Source organism: Rousettus aegyptiacus, unplaced genomic scaffold (assembly GCF_014176215.1).
Source record: "Rousettus aegyptiacus isolate mRouAeg1 unplaced genomic scaffold, mRouAeg1.p scaffold_m13_p_7, whole genome shotgun sequence".
NCBI classification, from domain to species: Eukaryota; Metazoa; Chordata; class Mammalia; order Chiroptera; family Pteropodidae; genus Rousettus; species Rousettus aegyptiacus.
This window is the reverse complement of record NW_023416310.1, coordinates 22951519-22969545: the sequence shown is the minus strand read 5'-3', so window position 1 is coordinate 22969545 and position 18027 is coordinate 22951519. Positions and strand designations below refer to the sequence as shown.

The following is an 18027-nucleotide window of genomic DNA, read 5'->3' as shown; positions in this document are numbered from 1 at the left end:
ATAGCAGAAAACATAGCTCTTTATTCCTGAAAATAATCGATTAAGCAGATATAATGTGGTTCTTGTTAATTTTGGCTCTGGATAACCACAAACTTGAAAACCTGGGCTAAAGTAGAGGTTTAAACATTTCTGTCCATTTTCCTTAAATTATTTTAGTTCAGGTGGTTATCATTTCAGGCCTGCTCTAGTACAGTTTGCCCTTGGAGGTGTCCCTCCTTCTGCTGTCTCTTCCTCCAGTTTATCCCCTGAGGTTACCGTAATATAATAGAAGAACCCCAGGAGTAACAGGCACAAATGAGAGATAGCTGTCGAAGGGTGTGGAACAGAGGACAGATGTGAAAAAAGTGGTATTCATCCTTGGCCATTCTCTTGTAATACTTGGTGATTTTTTAGCGACAGGCAGAATCATAGAAAAATTTATAGTGTAACAACATAAAAATGTTTATAATAGCATTGCCAGGAGTGCTTTGTAAAAGTAACACTCATAATTTGATGAAGCTAAGTTTGTCTTATAAATATATTTAAGTTTGGAATTTTGTGTCATGAAAGAGGCACATGCAAACATGTATTTCAGTAATTTGTTCACTCCAGATCTAAACATAAGTGATTTTAAATTAAAAAATGAAATTTGCTCTTACATATTTTTTTTTTTCATGGATAGATTCTGATTACTACAGGCAAAAATGGAGTTCTAAAATGGATAAGTTTCATGACTGATACTGTTGAAGAATATATTCCTTTGTAAGATAGACGTTATCTTAAACCAATGTAAAAATAAAAGGCTTCTAGTGAGACAAAGATTTTATTGGGTAGAATATTTTGTTTTTATAATGTAATTAATCTGGACCACCAGTTTGCTACATAAATAAATACTCAATTTATTTGACATAATATTTGCCACCAGTCAGTTCGTTTTATTTTTATTTCAGCATTTTCCTAAGTGGAGCCCTCAGTGATTTAATTAAAACACATTTTATAACAAGCCCATTTATCAGAGTCCAGAATGCTAATAATTACATGATAGAACCTCACACAAGCCCACTTATCAGTTTTTCCAACTCAGTAAGTTAGTTCCCTCAGTATACCGACAGTGAAAAGTAACCACTGACAACCTGGTGAGAGAGAGGGAGAAACCAAAACCCTTCAAATTAAACAGGAACATTCCAATTTATTTGGAGAAGTGGTTCTTAACCTTTGGGTTATGGACACCCTCGAGATATCCGATGGAAGCTGGATTTTCTACCCAGAAAGATGCATAAATATGTGTTAATTTGCATTTAGTGTCACAAAATTCTTGGACTCTAAAGCCCCACGCATCCTTGGGCCCCAACTGAAGTACTCATGATTTCTTAAAGGGGCAAATAGCTTTACATACCATACTTTAGTAGCCTTTAAGAATATGACTTTAAGTCAGTTTGTAGATCATTGACAATACCAAGTTAACAGAAAATGCTAAATTTTGTGCCACACACTTAATAAATATTACAATATTTCTTTGAATTAAAAATATTTTTCCACTTAACATTAATCGCATTATCTGGAAGACTTGTTCTGCATTGCTTAGGGATACTGGTTAGTGAGGTGTTATTCTGCATTTGCATAAAATAAGCTACATCTTGCATTTAATTTAATTAGTGATGTCCTAGGGCCTTTTTGTGTAGTGAAGTTATGAGCCTCTCTTTCCAACTCCATGTTATAGGAAGTCAAGTTGGTGGCTCGTGATCTTCCATTGTGAGAGTGTTTACATTGCTGAAATACTATTAGTCAAAGCTTGCTTTGCCCTCATACCTCAAGTTACTTTTTAAACATTTACCAGCATGCAAGTGATTTTCATTACTCATTCATGAAACATTTTTTGAGTGCCTGTTATTTCTAGACACTGTCCTAGATACCAAGGATATAACAGTGTATAGAACACATTTACTTAAGTGAAGATATTTTTCTAAATCCTCAATTTCCTAATAAAGAGGAAAGAATTGGGAGTTCTTAATCAAATGATGGTGAGAATTGTGGAGTCAAGCAAAAGCAAGTGGATTTTCTTGCTGTAAACTTGAAAGAATCTTTCAATATGCTATTGTGCATTGTTACTCTCCAGGAAGAGAATATAGTATATATTATTTTCAATACTTAATTCAGGAACTGTTCTGCCCTCCCTACCCCCCAAAATATATTTAACATATTTCAGAAATACTCTTTGCTGTTCTGGGACAGTCACATCCCATATGTTAGGAATTAGTGAATAAAGGGCATATACTCAAAGGACATAGGTAGGTCAGAGTGTGGCCAGGACTTCTGAAGACAGACCTTCCCACTATGTCTTTATTGGTGGTTCATTTGTGGATTGTGGATTGAACTATTTTATTGATGGTGTCCTGAACCATTCTTTTGTGTTTTCATATTTAAAAGCATTTTATGTAATGAGAAAGCACTGTTCTACCTATATTGTTATTAATCTAAAAAAAAAATGCCTTCTAATCTGCAGTTTCTGATTTGAGAACCCTTAATCATAGGTACATGTGAACTTCTGTCAAAACCTACTCCCTGCTGCCAGATTTCTCCTCAGCACTGGCCGTCTCTCGTTCCAGAGCCTCTCCCTGTAATGGGAGTCTGTGAAGATTTCATCTACCACTTCACCTTCACTAGGCTGCAGTGTTTCTCAAGTGTGGTTGATGGGCTGTTGAGTCTTAGTCACCTAGGTCCTTATTAAAATCATAGGTTCCTGGGTCTCACCGCAGACCTTTTGATTCAGGATCTGTTTATGTGGACCCCATGAGTCTCTGATTTAAGGCTCATGTGATTTTTCTTAAATCGTTTAATTTTTATATTGAATGTTTAAATTCCATTTTTTATAAGCATATATGGTATTTCACAATGTAGGTGCTATTGGCATTTTGATCTTAACTATCCTTGTGTGGTACTTTGCAGATACAATAGAACATTTAAAATCCTTGGCTCCTAACTATCAAATGCCATCCTCAGTTTTTGGTGCAACCTAGAATGTCCTCACACATTTCCAAGTACTTCTTTTCTACCTCATGGGGGAAGTATCTTCCTCAATTAAGAATCACTGCTATATCCTACTTTTATTATTCTAGACATTACTTTTAATAATTTAATACATATATCTAGCCTAAGACCCCACATTACTCACTAAATCTAAACACTTCCCAAACAATACAGGGTCCTTAGAACCCATCAGTGTCAATAACATCTTCCATTTACATGCAGTTTTGTTCAACATTTGTTCTAGCTTTTAAAAAATTGCATAAATTAGACATCATTATTGCTCTGTACAGTTATCAGTGTATGTTTATATCAACCTAAGATTGCCAGTTTATTTTATTTTTACTCCTTGCATTTTAGTCTTTCTGAGGCTTTTTTTTTTTTTTTAATCCTGAAATATACCTTTAGAAGAAGTGTTGCATGCTTTTTGGTAGTAAACTCGCAGTTTTTGTCAAAAAAAAAAAAAAAGGTTCTTTTTTTTTGGACTGTTGAATGATGTTTTACCTGGGAATATAATTCTTGATTGACTTGATTTCTCTCAGCAAAGTATTATTATTTTATTGTTTCTCTGAGAGGTCTAATTGTTGTTCCTCTGTATATAATCAGATTACCTTTCCTTGACTTAAAGGTCTCTTTGTCTTTGGTGCTTTTCAGTTTTTTTATGTGTCTGAATGCAGATTTCTTTTTTATGTATCTTCCTTGGGACTTGTGTCTCCTGAATCTTATGTCTTCTATCCATTCTGGAAAAATTTCAGCCTCTATTTTTTGAAATATTGCTTCTTTATTTTTCCCATTCTTCTAAAACTTTAATTAGATGTATGCTAATCTCTTTCATGAGATGATTTTTATTAGATGAGATGATTTTAAGATGTCTCTTAATCTCTGTCTCTCCTTACTAATTCAGATCAGCCATTTAGTTTACTAATTTTGACTCTTCTCCAATTAGGTTTTTAATTTCAAAGATTAAATTTTTTATTTATAGAAATTCTATTAGGTTCTTTAATTCCTGTTAAGTCATTTTTGTTTCTAGCCCATGTATTTAATAAATTTTTGTAAATTTTTAAAGTGTACGTAATTGTAATTTTATATTATGTATCTGTTAATTCCAAAATTTGAACTTCTTGCAAATTTAATTCTGTTGAATATAGCTTTTGCTGCTCTAGTGGTTTGTTTCCTTTTGGTTTGATAATTTTGTTTTATCTCATATTTGGCTAATACTAATATTTAGGAATATCCTGGGCATGAGTTGAAGGTATATTTCATTACAGAGAATTTTCTTCTCTTTCTGACAGATGCCTTGCATTACTACTAACCCAGGAATAGCTTAAATTCATTTCTTGGCTTGAGGCCAAGAAGTGTAAATTTATACTCAACTTAGAACAGGTTTGTAATTGTGAATTTTCAGAAGACCTCATTCTAGTGAAGGCCTGATTCAAACAGTTGTTTTTCTCTTTCGCTGTCAGTGGACACACATACCTACACCTACCTTCCCTGAGGGGTGTGGCCTTTCAAGGGTATTACTGGTTTTATATAGTAGTCTCAATTACAATTTTCACCACATCTGATAAAAATCAAAATTCAAGTCTCTAGATCCCAAGTTTCAGCTAAGATCATGGCTTTAGCTCTTGCTTACTTCTTTGATTTCATTCAGTAAATGTATTCGATAGATTTTTTTTTTTTTGAGCTAATTACTCCTCTGTTTTTGCCTCCTGTGGATTTCTTGTGAGTTTAGCAGCGCATTTAAAAGAGTATTTGTTGTATCTTGTCTACCATATTTAGATATTTGTAAAGGAGGGAATTTCTTATCTAGGGTAACATACTTCCAAAAGTAAAACCTCAGGTGATTTATACACACACTAGAGTTCACACACACACACACACACAGGTTTGAGCACCATTGAACTAAAGATGCTGCTGCTTCTATCATGAGAAGTTGGCATTTGGTTGCTTGGTTCCATATCATTTCCCAAACTCAATGCCACTGTAAAATTTTATCCATATTATTAACTAAATTGACGTTTGTAGGCTGCCCATTACTACTTGAAAGTGTTATGGATTAAGAACAAATCCATTTTGAATTTGAAACAACTTAAAAATTAAACTTTGAAATTTAACTTACTGATGTCTTTTATCACAGACTATTTTCCACATCTATATTCAATCATTAGTGCATTTTTTTAAAAAGTTAGTATAGTAGTCTCAATCTTTTTTTTTAAATTAGCATCATATTATCCTAGAAATTTAGATCTTTAATCATTTGGTTTCAAGAAACACCCATTCAAGTTAATAAAAGAAAAGAGAGGCTATTGTGAAGATACATGTGATATGGAACTAGAAAGTTATCAGGAACTCAAGGGAGGTTTTGAGATATATTCCTTTCTCATAATCTCTTATTGTTTTTCTCTGTGCATTTGTTCTGTTCTCTGATCTTTATTGACTGTCTTCTCATTGTATCTTTTGTTTCCTCAAAACTTCACTTTGCTCAAGGTTCTGCTTGCTGAGACACTGGCACAATTTTATGGCATCGTTTTCTCACTGGGTTACGTTGCGCGGTGTTACTGTTTCTCAGTATTTCCAAGTTCAGACTTCTTTTTTGAGCTACGATGTCTAATACAGTTGTCACTAGCCACATATTGCTATTGGACGCAAAATCAAAATAATGTATAGAATCTGTATGCTGATAACTATACAACACTGATGAAAGATATCAAAGGTACTGAAAATAGAAAGTAGTGTTCATGTACTAGAAGATTCTACATAGCAAAGATGTCAGTTCTCCTCAAGTTAATCTGTAGATTTAATGCAATTCCAATCAGAATCCCAGCAAGATTCTTTTTTTCATAAACATAGACAAGCTGATTCTAAAATTTATATGGAAAGGCAAAGGACCTAGAATAGCTAAAACAACTTCAACAAAGAAAATGTCAGAGGAATCACAATATCTGGTTTTTTAGGACTTACTGTAAAGTAACAGTAACAAAGGCTATGTGTGGTATTAATAAGGGCTAATCACAAGATCTGTTGATCATTTAGAATTCAGAAATAGGCCCACACAAATATAGCCAGTTGATTCTTAACCAAGGTGAAAGATAATTCGATGGAATAAGGATTAGGATAGTCTTTTCAACAAATAGTATTGGAACAGTTGGATACATATATGCCCCCTTCCCCCCAAAAAACCTCAACTTAAACCTTTTCACACCCTAAAAAATTAACTCAAATGTTTTATGAATATAATCATAAACATAAAATGTTCTTTTTAGAAGAAAACATAGTAGAAAATCTCTGTATTTGAGGCTAAGCAAAAAGGTGTTAGACACCAAAAGCACAATTTATAGAAGAAACCTCTTGATAAATTATTCTTTGTCAAAAGTGAAAACTTGCTCTATGTATTCATTTGCCATGGTTGTCATAATAAAATACCACAGACTAGGTGGCTTAAACAATGGAAATCTTTTTTTCTCGCAGTTCTGGAGGCTGGCAGTCTAAGGTCCAGGTGTCGGTAGGCTTGTTTCCTCCTGAGGCTTCTCTCCTTGGATTGCAAGTGACCACCTTCTTGCTGTGACTTATATGGCCTTTTCTCTGTGTGTGCACATCTCTGATGTCCCTTCCTCTTCTAATAAGAACAGTAGTCCTGTTGGATTAGGACCTGCCCATATAGCTTCATTTCACCTTAATTACTTCTTTAAATGACCTATCTCCAAATAGAGTCACATTCTAAGGTACTGAGGGTTAGGATTTCAACATACAGATTCAGAGGGTAAACAGTTTAGTCCATAACATTCTCTAAAAGGCACTGTTAACAGGAATGAAAAGACAAGCTATAGACTAAGAATATTTGCATATACCTGACAAAGAACTTGTATCTAGAATATATAAAGAATTCACAAAACGCACAGTAAGACAGTAAACATCCCAGTTAAAACATGGGCAAAAGACTAGAAGATACTTCACCAAACAGTGGCAAATAAGCACATGAATAATCATTAGCTATTAGAGAAATACAAACTAAAACCACTATGAGATTCTATGCCACAATTCTTGGGATGGCTGACTTAAAAGTACAATACTGACAACTGGCAAGGATGTAGACGAATTGGAACTCTCATACATTGCTGCTGGAAATGAACAAGGTTCAAGCACTCTAGAAAGAGTTTGACACTTCCTTTAAAGTTAAATGTATACCTACCAGATGACCCAGTTCCAGTCCCAGGTATTTTTGTAACTTGTGCACAAGTGTTTATAGCAGCTGTATTCATTTTCGCCAAAAACTGAAAACAACCAATATGTCCTTCCACTGGTAATGGAGAAACTGTGGTGTGTTCATACAGTGGACTACTACTCAACAATAAAAAGAATGAGCTAATGCATGCACCAACTTGGTAAAAGAAGACAGTCTCAAAAAATTACATAATGAATGATTTAATTTATATGAAATTCTCGAAAAGGCAGAACTGTAGTGGCATGGCAAAGAGCAAGCTAGGGGTTGCCAGGTGGTTGGAGTGAGGGAAGGATATAACTTTCAAAGGCGTTTTTGCAGTGATTGGACTTTTCTGTTTTTAGATGGTGGTGGTGGTTACACTCATCATAAGAAAAAATTTGAAACTTTTTTTTTGGCATGTGATGGATATTGACTAAACTTATTGTGCTAATCATTTCGTAATATATACATATATCAAATTGTACACCTAAACTAACTCAGAGATATATGTCAATTATATCTCAATTTAAAAAAATTTAAAACCTCCAAATTTAAATATTTTATTGCATACACAAATAATCAAATACAGTTTAGTTCTTTAGTTGTACTAGCCACGTTTCAGTTGATTGATAGCTGTCTGTACTGAACAGTGCAAATAAAGGACATTTCCATAATGCAGGAAGTTCTGTCGGACAGAGTCAGTTGTTCCAGTAAAGGGCCAGGTGGTAAATACTTCAAGTTTTGTGGGCCATTTGGTCTCCATCTCAACTGTTCAACTCTGTTATTGTACTGTAGACAGTACTTAAATTAACATGGCTATGTTCTAAAAAAAAACTTCTTTTATAAAACAGATATGTTTGCTGACCTCCGTTTTTGAGAATCCGATAGGCTTATTTCCTTTTTTCATGTCAACTTAGGGTTTGTTGGTAGGCTAACCTTATAATTTATCATTGAACTTACCAAATTAAATAAAATTTTAATTGTAATCTTTAGAGTAAAAGTAGCCACTGTTAATCTACTTGGACACTGGGCATAAACTGGGAGTGTCCTGGGCAAACTAGAAGTGTTTGTCACCCTAGCTGTCAATCTGCCTATGAATTGGTTGCCCTTGTGGTTGGCTCATACCTAGGCCAAGTATCTGCGGAAAAGCAAACAAAATTATTTCTTCAGCAGTGGCTGTGGGTTAGCCATTTCCCTCTGAAAGGGAGTATTTATATGGGAGGCACCCTGAGGTTTGGCCCGCCCATCATACTCAGAATAGCCTGTTTTCTGTCCCTGTGCCTTTGCTCATGCTTTTCTTTCTGTGCTCTCTTTCCTGTCCCTCTTATGTGTGTGTCGTAATCCAGCCCATCTCTCAAACCTATGCTTAAATGGTATCTCCTTAAAGCCATTTCTGTAACACCCCTTTCAGACTTAGAAGTTAGTCTTTATACTTTGTAAAACCCAAACGGCACAGTGCCTTAGACCAGGCTCCCAAACCTGGCTGATCATCAGAAGCACTTCAGTAGCTTTAAATACAGATTTCTGCATTTCAGAATCAGTGGTGGTGTTTCGTTGTTTTGTTTTTAAACTCCTTGTATGATCCTTATATAACCGGCCAGCTGGTTCAGTATTTAGAATCTTTTAATTTAGACTTAAATTGTTTGATGTAAACATTGGCTTTTAGAGTTAGAGCCTTAGAAATAGTCTCTCCTTTTTTCTTGTTTTTAAATTGGAGGGAGGGAGTTGAGGAGAAAACATAGGGAAATTATTTGATCAGATGCCATTGCTTGTTCCCGGAGGAGTCAGGGTTAAACTTCACTCCCATTTTAGAACCTTTTTTTACATTCATCTTAGACAACTCCTTCTAAAGAGTTAGCTTGAATGTACAGGGGTGCTTGGTACATAGTAAATAGTCAGATTTTTTAGTTGATAATGACTGTCTCTGACTCTCTTTGTATAGCACCTAACACATTGTGTGTGTGTGCGTGTGTGTACATTTGTGTCATAATCATTGCTGCTTTACTCTCACTCAAGGAATACTTTTGTGATATATGGAGATAGCTCATCATTCAGTATGAAATCCTCTCAGAAACATCCTTTCCCAAACTAGTTCTAGTAAGAATTGCTTCTAAAAGGCCGACTGAACCAAACTGAATTCTGGGACAGCTTTGAAGCATAGTAATTTCAAGGAGCCCCTCTAAACTGAGATCAGTTCTGCAAGATTTTCTTCACCAGCCACCAACCCCATTTGAGAAAGATTACCCAGGATCTACATGTGAGTGTGTGTTTGTGGGCTGGGATGCCTAAGCCAGAATAGGGTTCAGGAAAAGGCTTATGGAAAGTGATAATATTGAAAGCCGAGCTTAAAGGATGTCTAGGAGATAGACCAGGGGAGGGAGTTGGGACAAGCATATATCTAGGCAGAATGTGCCAAAGGGCAAAAGTGTCGATGGCATCGGAGAATGGCATATTTTTTTAGTTTGGCTAGAGCATAAAGTGCCAATTAGGGAATGACTGGAAGGGTAGACGGAAGCTAAAGTGTAAAGGGTTTTGTAATAGTTCAGAACATGACATCCATATACAAAAGAATGACATTGAAGCCCTACCTGACACATAGATTCAAATGGAAGAGCTGAAACTATAAAACTCTTAGAGGAAAACAGGGGCAAAAATCTTTTGACCTTGGATTAGGCAGTGGTTTCTAACCACAATACCAAAAGCACAAACAGCAACAACAAAAAATCGGTAAGTTGGATTTCATCAAAATTAAAAAGTGCTTCAAAAAACACCATCAAGAAAATGAAGACAACCCACAGAATGGGATAAACTATTTGCAGATCATGTAGCCGATAAGTGACATATCAGGATCTTTAAAGAACTCTTAAAAGTCTACAATAAGAAGACAACAAATACAATTAAAAATAGGCAAAGAATTGAATAGACATTTCTCCAAAGAAAATATTCAGACAACCAACAGGCATGTGAAAAGAGGCTCAGCATCACTACTCATTAGTGAATTGCAAGTCCAACCACAATGAGATACCACTTCACACCCACGAGGATAGTTAAAATAAAAATGACAGATAATAACAAATTTTGGCAAGGATGTGGAGAAATTGAAACCCTCATACATTGCTGGTGATAACAAAATGGTGCAGCCACTTTGGAAAACAGCTCAACAGTTCTTCAGAAAGCTAAACAGAGCTACCATTTAATTCAGCATTTCCACTCTTAGGTCTGTAATCAAGAGAATTGAAAACATAGGTCCACACAAAAATTTATACACTGGTATTCCGAGAAGCATTATTTGTAATAGCCCTGAAGTGGAAACAACCCAATTATCCTTCAACTGATAAATGAATAAACAAAATGTGGTATTTCCACACAATGGAATATTATTTGGCAACACAAGGAATAAAGTATTGAAACATGGTACAACATGGAGAAACCTGAAAATGTTATGCTTGGTGGAAAAAGCCAGTCACAAAGGACTACATTTCATATAATCCTGCTCATATGAAATATCCAGAGTAGTCAAACCCAGAGACAGAAAGTAAACCAGTAATTGTCAGGGACTGAGAGAGGGAAGATTAGGGAGTGACTGCTAATAGATCTGGGGTTTCTTTCTGGGGTGATGGAAATGTTCCAAAATTAGAAACTAATGATCGTTATGCAACTCTGTGACTACACGAAAAGACACTGAATTGTACATATTAAAAGAGTGAACTTTATGGTATGTGAATTAATAGCCTGGTAAAGCTTTTATGAAAAGTGCCATATTTCGTGAAAAATTTAAATTCTCTGACAGGGAATTTGATTTTTTGTCTTTAAAGCATTGGTGTGTATTCCTGAAGAGTTTTAAACTCAAGAACAACATGAACCAAATCATTTTCAGAGTGCATGAAGAATGGTGGTCAATTCAATGACATGGCAAAAGAAGTCTCGATGCTTAGAATACTTATCCTCAGCCTTCTGTCCTGAGCAAGGCTGAAAATTTTACGTTCCTGATATTGAATTAGAATTTTTTAGCTTTATACATACATGGGCGATATTTTACAATATTTACCTTGCTCTCATTTTTTCTGTAATAAATCATCTAGGTGATTGAAAAAAAAAAAAGAATAGCAGTCACACAATATTAGAAATAATATTTTAAAATTTACCTCACTGTGTAACCTTGACCATTGTAAATCTAGAGACAGCAAATTTATTTTAGCTGGAAGACAAGGATTCTTGATGAATTATAGTGTTTTTTAAAAGACCTTTAATTAATAAACATGGATTTTGATGTGGAAAAATTTAGAAATTTGTTTCCTGAGGATTTTTTTCTTCCCTTTTTATGAATTATCTTAATTCTGTCAAGTAAGTTACATATATTGGAAAATATTTCAGAAGGCAAAGATAGCAATAACCATTTTAGCTGTCTTGTTTTTTTGTCTCTAAAGAACCATAATTTAAAACTTATCCATTAGAAATACTGGACTGATTTAAATTTTGAAAAGCTATTCAGAAGTCAAACCTCTAGTAAATATTGACTTTAGTAAGCTGCTATCAGTACTACTGTCACAGTGTGTTTGCGAAATATGTGCCGGTGTTAGCTATTGATTTTTAGAGGAGTGTATGGTCTGCAGCAGCCATTTTGGATACTTTGGTAACTTGTGTTGTCAGTAGAGAGTGCCCCCTCTTGTGGTCAGTTGGAAACAAAATTTCACCTGTAAAAATAAATCATACTAACTTTATATGGGTTTACATTTCCCAGCTGTTTCATAATGGAATCACTCATACACTGAATTTCTTTTCAGTAAACAAAACAAAACCATGGTGGTAAGATATTCCAAGTGGAGAATTAAGAATTGGAGAGAGTTGCAGCTTGTCTTAATTTATTTGGAGAAGCGCTAAAAATATGTGGGTTGAAAGACAGCATATTCAATAACAAGGAGAAACCTAACAGAGAAGAGATATCAAAGTGTGAGGAAAGGCAAGTAGTTATCATAGTGTTCGAGAAGATTTACGACTGACGTTGATGTGATATACTTGAATATTTTACCAGGTATCCTTGGTCCGCTTGACACAATGCTTCCAGAATGATATTCTGATTTTATTTCTATTTCATTTTATGGATAGATAGAAGATACATGTGTATCTTCTCATCCTGAAAGGGAATAAATATTTACCTAGTGCTATCTATTTGATATATGTATCTCATTTACTGGAAATTAAATTTCATTTGAAATAATTGTTCAAATCTGTTTTGTACTGCCTATCATAAATTGGCACCATAACTGTTTATTAGTTATGGGAATTTTTTTTGAAGGAATGACTTTTCCCTGTAGATTTTATTTCAATTTTTTAAATTATTTGTGTGGGGAGATCTTTTAGTACTCTTGTTCTTTTTTGAGTTAAAAGGTTAAATTAAACATTTCATCAATGGTTGTGTCCAGTATCTCTCTGCCTTCCTAGATTCTTGGCTGGTATTTTTAATGACCTTGTATTTTTAGAAGGATTCCACTGTTAATCCTTTTACTTTCCCTTGTGGGTGACTCACTGATTGCCACTAATTCATTAATAAGAGACTGTTGCAACTAAGAATAATTCTGGTCACATGAGTGATTCTTTCTGTGATCATGGGAGTGTGATCATGGGAGTGTGTTAAGTTTCTGTTTAATAGTTTAAATATTATATAATATAACAGCTTAAAATATTATTTTCAGTGTTTTGATCCAGTTATACAACATTTTAAATTGATAAAAGAACTACTACTATTTTTATACAAATTGAGAAGACAGTTTCTGCCTACTTACACATAGTTACAGTTGTAAAAGGAATCTAATATGGATTTTTAAAATAATTTTTATATTTAATATATAGCTTATAAAAATATATTTGGGTTGTATTGAACTGTACTGATTCAATTGTACCTTCAGGTATGTTTAAACAGATGCAGGGGGGCTGTTTTCATGATTTTATAATTGAGTTAGCTTTTCCTATTCTAAGATTTTTTAATTAACAAGTTTAAGGTTAGTTAATAAATTAAAATTTTTATCACCTGGCTGTAAGTGAATGGCAGTAGAATTTAATATTTTAAAGCCCAGACTCTGGAGTCAGACTGCTTAGGTTGGAGTCCCAGCACTGTCGTTTACTAGCTGTATGGCCTTAGGAAGTTCTTTAACTTCTGTTTCCATTTCCTCATCTGCAACATGGGAATAATATTAGTATCTCCTCATAAGATTGTTTTGAAAATTAAATGACAATATTAAAAACACTTAGCATAGTGCCTGGTACATACCAAGTAAGGCCTCTGTGTATATTAGCTATTAATATTAAATTTATATATGCAGTAATGATTAAATTCATTATAAAGAATATAGTTTCTTTTCTAAATATAAATCAATTTTGCAGTTCTTGCCTTAAAAAATATTTTTGTATAATTGAAAATAAACAGCTAAATGAGATTTTATGAAGTTTTTAATGAAAGTTTTTTATCACAATTATCTTTTCTTCTTTTTATTAGGCACGGAATGTTAACACTGGTGAATTGGCAGCAATTAAAGTAATAAAATTGGAACCAGGTAAGTTAATTGAAACTTAAATGTTTCTTATTGCTGTACGCTACTGAATATTTTTAAAGCTTATTTTAATGATGTTTGGTTAACATTCCCTCATTGTTCCCAGTATCTTCTGGGAAATAGAACTGGTGTCTACTCTTTCCTACACACCTCTTTGAGACCTTTAGACACCTTATTGTTCTTCCCTGAAAGAATAACTAATCATTGGGGGAGGGAGGAGAAATCCTGAAGAGACTTTGTTCTTTCTGGGCTCAGTTGAGCCCACTTGTCACAGATTGATAGTGGTATATTTCCAGGTTAACAGTTGTAGTGAGAGGGCACCGTGGGCCGTGGAAAGAAGTAAACTGACATTTGGGCGGTTATAGTTCAGTTCTTTGTGTCCCATTCTTTTGCTCTGTGAATTTGGGCAAGTCACTTCATTTCTCTTGAATCTCGCTTTTCTCATAGACCTAGCTGTCATATTTATCTTAATAGTTACCTTCCAACTTGAGCAACTTATTGTGAAGCCCTTAGTACTGCTTTATATTTTTTTGTCAGCTTTGGCATTATCCTATCCCTGAGTTCCCCCCAACCCTTGCAAAACCCACATCTTATTAACTGCAGTCTTGTTTAGCCTCTGTTAAAACCCCTTGTCTCGTTTTCTTTTCACTACCATAGGCAAATAACTCTGCTGGTGTCTAAATGGAGTTACAGAGAGATGATAGTGCTATTCTGATAGCTTCTTCCACGCCAAGTTTAGAGTGTGAATTTCTTGGTAAAACAGGTTTAGCTTTGGTATAAGCAGAAATCCACCCAACGATATTTTTAAAGGGTGGGCCACTTGTTCTGTGGAAAGGCTAGGTCATAAAATATTTTAGGCTTTATGGATCACACATATGGTCTCTGCATATGGTTCTCTCTCTTTTCTTCCTCCTTTCCTCCTAAAATTGAAAAATAATTCTTAGGCCACCTGCTGCTGTAGTGTGGTCACCTGTTTTGGATCATCAGTAGACTTTTTAGAAGTGCCATTAAGATGAAATTTGAAGGATGTATTGACTGACCGTGATCAGACCACACCAAAATACAATGAATAAAAAAAATACTTTCTCAGTTATACATATTCGTAAATTTTGTGTAGTCTAATTACATTCTAATACCACAGGATAAAGTTTTTTCTTTTTTCTGAGTTCCCTACTCCTTAGTTTATAAGAAACTTAAGATTAACTATATTAAAGATGTGGCATTTGAAGCAGGGCCTTCATTTTTAATCATTAAGAAGTGGCTATGTTACTTGAAGAAATCGTCTCCAATCAGAAGTTAGCTTGCTGGAAAAAAGAGATATTTTAAGGCCAGCAACTTTTTTTTAAGGAAGTGAGGTTGGAAGTTACACATCAGGGCTGCTCATTTTCTGTTGCCGTTAACTTACTTACATGGCAACACAAACACAGGAGAGGCTGGGGAATGTGGTCTTTAGCTTTGCAGCTACATGTCTGAAAAGTAGGAAAGAATGGATGGCTATTGGAGCCACAGACAATGTTCTGCCTTAGGAAGCAGTGTAGGGTTATTATAAGGATTTGAACCAAGGTAGTTATAGTATAATTGAGAGTTTTTCAGGAGGTAGAATGAAGAAAGAGAATGCTTTTCCATTCATTTGAGACATTTTGATTATGATGTATTTAGAGCTCATGTAGATAAATAGTTGTCAATATGATCTACAGATCTGGAGCTCAGGAGCGGGGTCTTGGCTGGAGTCATGGATTTGAAAATCATTGGTGTTTGGTAGTAGTTGTAGTAGAGAGTGTCTGAAAGAAAGAAGGGGTCACTAGTATCAAATGCTGCTGAAATGTCAAGTAGAATGAGAATTGATAAAGAGGCCTTTGATCTGGGTCTTAAAATGACAAAGACCAAGAGTAATTTCAGCAGTCATTGGATGAAAAATAGATTGGAGTGGGTTGAGGAATTAATGGAAGTAAGGGAGAGGAAACAAAGCACAGACTATTTTTTGAAGAAATTTGGCTTTGAAAAGCAGTAGAGGGACAAGTTTAATATGGGAGAAGCAAAGTGAAGGGAAATTTTTTACATTGAAGTAAATTTGAGCATGTTTGTAGGCTGAAAGGAAAAAGTGAGTGGTAGTGGAGAGAATAAAGCTCTCAGAGAGAATATAAATGATGGAGCAAGGTTCTGACAGGGCTTGGAAGTTGATAGGATCAGGAGGTACCCCTCCTGAAATAAAGAGCATCTCTTTGGGATCCACATCTTTCTAAAGATCCAAGGTCGAGCTCAAATACAGATTAGCATTAGGGTTAAAGAGAATTGTAAAAGATCTTTACAACAGGGCCTCCATTTTCTCGAATGGAGGAGGCTAGGTCCTTAGCTGAGAGTGAAGCAGAGGTTGGAAAGTACGCTATCTGAAGAATGATGGAAACATCTTTTTATTTTAAGAGCCATTTTGGAGAATGGAAACAGGAACTGACTGGTTACCACTGACAGGACCATTACACAGTGTTACGTGCTTAATTGAAGTTAGAAATCATCTTTTTTTTATTATGCCTATTAGCTATGTTATATTAAAGAACTATCATTAGAACATCACCTGAAACCAATATGTCATGAATTTTCACCTATTAAAGATTTTTCATCAGAAATTAGTTATGAGGAAATTAGTGGTAAGAGCATTAGACAAGGCAGATAAACTTGTCTCTGTTTTAAAAACTTATTAGTGAATTTCCTGTCTAGATACGTTAATTACACATCCATGTTACCTTTTCCCCAGTCTCAGAGGATAACAAGCATATATTCACAATTTATCTTCATCCTTACTCATAAAGTGGCTTAAATAAAAACAAGTACTATGACAAATGTTTAATGAGAGGTAGAAGTACTTTTATAGAACAGAGAAAAGCAGTACCCAGATATGTCACTCCATAATCTTATTCTTCTGCGTAAAGTCTTCTTAATTCCAGATGTGTAATGCAAACCAATGACTACTGATATTTTAGTTGAAATGCCACTAACACGTATTTTGTATTGCATTTCCATAATATACCAGTATAGAAGAACGTCCAGTTTCCTTTTAAGATTGTTACTTCTAAAAAAGTGTACATTTTCTTGGTGTGTTATAAATGACATTGTAGTCTCAGAGGTTTTCAGAAGAAAATATTAGCCCCTACTTCTTATCGCTTATCTTTTTGTTGATAGCCATTCTGACACGTGTGAAGTGATATCTGCTTATGGTTTTGATTTGCTCTTCCCTGATAATTAGTGATGCCCAGCACCTTTTCATGTTGGCCATTTGTATATCTTCTTTGGAAAAATGTCGGCATTCTGTGCCTCTGCCCGTTTTTGTAATCCGGTTGTTTGTTTTTTGCTATCGACCTGGATGAATTCTTTATATATTTTTGGATATTAACCTCTTATTAGATATATGATTCGCAAATATTTTCTCTCATTCCATAGGTTGCCTTTTCATTTTGTTGATGGTTTCCTTTGTTGTGCAGAACCTTCTTAATTTTTTTTTCATAAGAAAGACAAGAGGTAATAAGTGTTAGCCATTATATGAAGAAGAGAGGATCTTTGTATACCATTGGTGGGAATGTAAATGTCCATAATGCAGCCAGTATGGAAAACAGTATGGGGGTTCCTCAAAAAATTAAAAAGAACTACCATATGATCCAGCATTCCCACTTTTGGCTAATATCCAAAGGATATGAAACTAGGTTATCAAAGAGATATGTGCATTCCCATATTCGTTGCAGCATTGTTCACAACATACAGAAACAATGTGTCTGTCAACAGATGAATGGATAAAGAAGATGTGGTATATAATTATTCAGTGGAATACTATTCAGCCACAAGAAGGAAATCCTCCATTTATGATAACATGGATAGACATTGAAGGTATTATGCTAAGTGAAATAACCTAAACAGAGAAAGACAGATACAGCATGGTATCACTTATATGTAGAATCTTTAGAGAAAACAAACAAAAAAAAACCCTCAATGTAAATTCTGTATGTTGAAAAAAGAATGGGAAATAATACTTACACTTAAAAACAAAGCCCAAAAATATATGAAACAAACTGACAATTGAAGGGGGAAATAGTTAAACAATAATAAGACTTCAATAGAAAAATGCAGGGTTGAAAAATATAAATTATAGACACAATTAGGGAAATGCCACAAATATTTATTGACTCTTATGTTGTTAAGACCCTTACTAGTTAGTCACTAGCATTATCAGCAGCAAGACATGGTTCTTGTTGTAAAGGAACTCACTGTCTGATAATAGTGATTCTT

The 18027-nt window shown here is 34.6% G+C and overlaps 1 protein-coding gene across 5 annotated transcripts in view; it reads left to right on the top strand.

Moving 5' to 3' along the window:
* The window catches only part of MAP4K3 (mitogen-activated protein kinase kinase kinase kinase 3), a 138146-nt gene that overhangs the window by 35404 nt on the left and 84715 nt on the right, over nucleotides 1-18027 (top strand). For all 5 annotated transcript variants that reach the window (XM_016142254.2, XM_016142252.2, XM_016142258.2 and 2 more), the window contains exon 2: nucleotides 13698-13755. In XM_016142254.2, the coding sequence (XP_015997740.1) occupies nucleotides 13698-13755 (58 nt within the window). The remainder of the gene's footprint in view (nucleotides 1-13697; nucleotides 13756-18027) is intronic.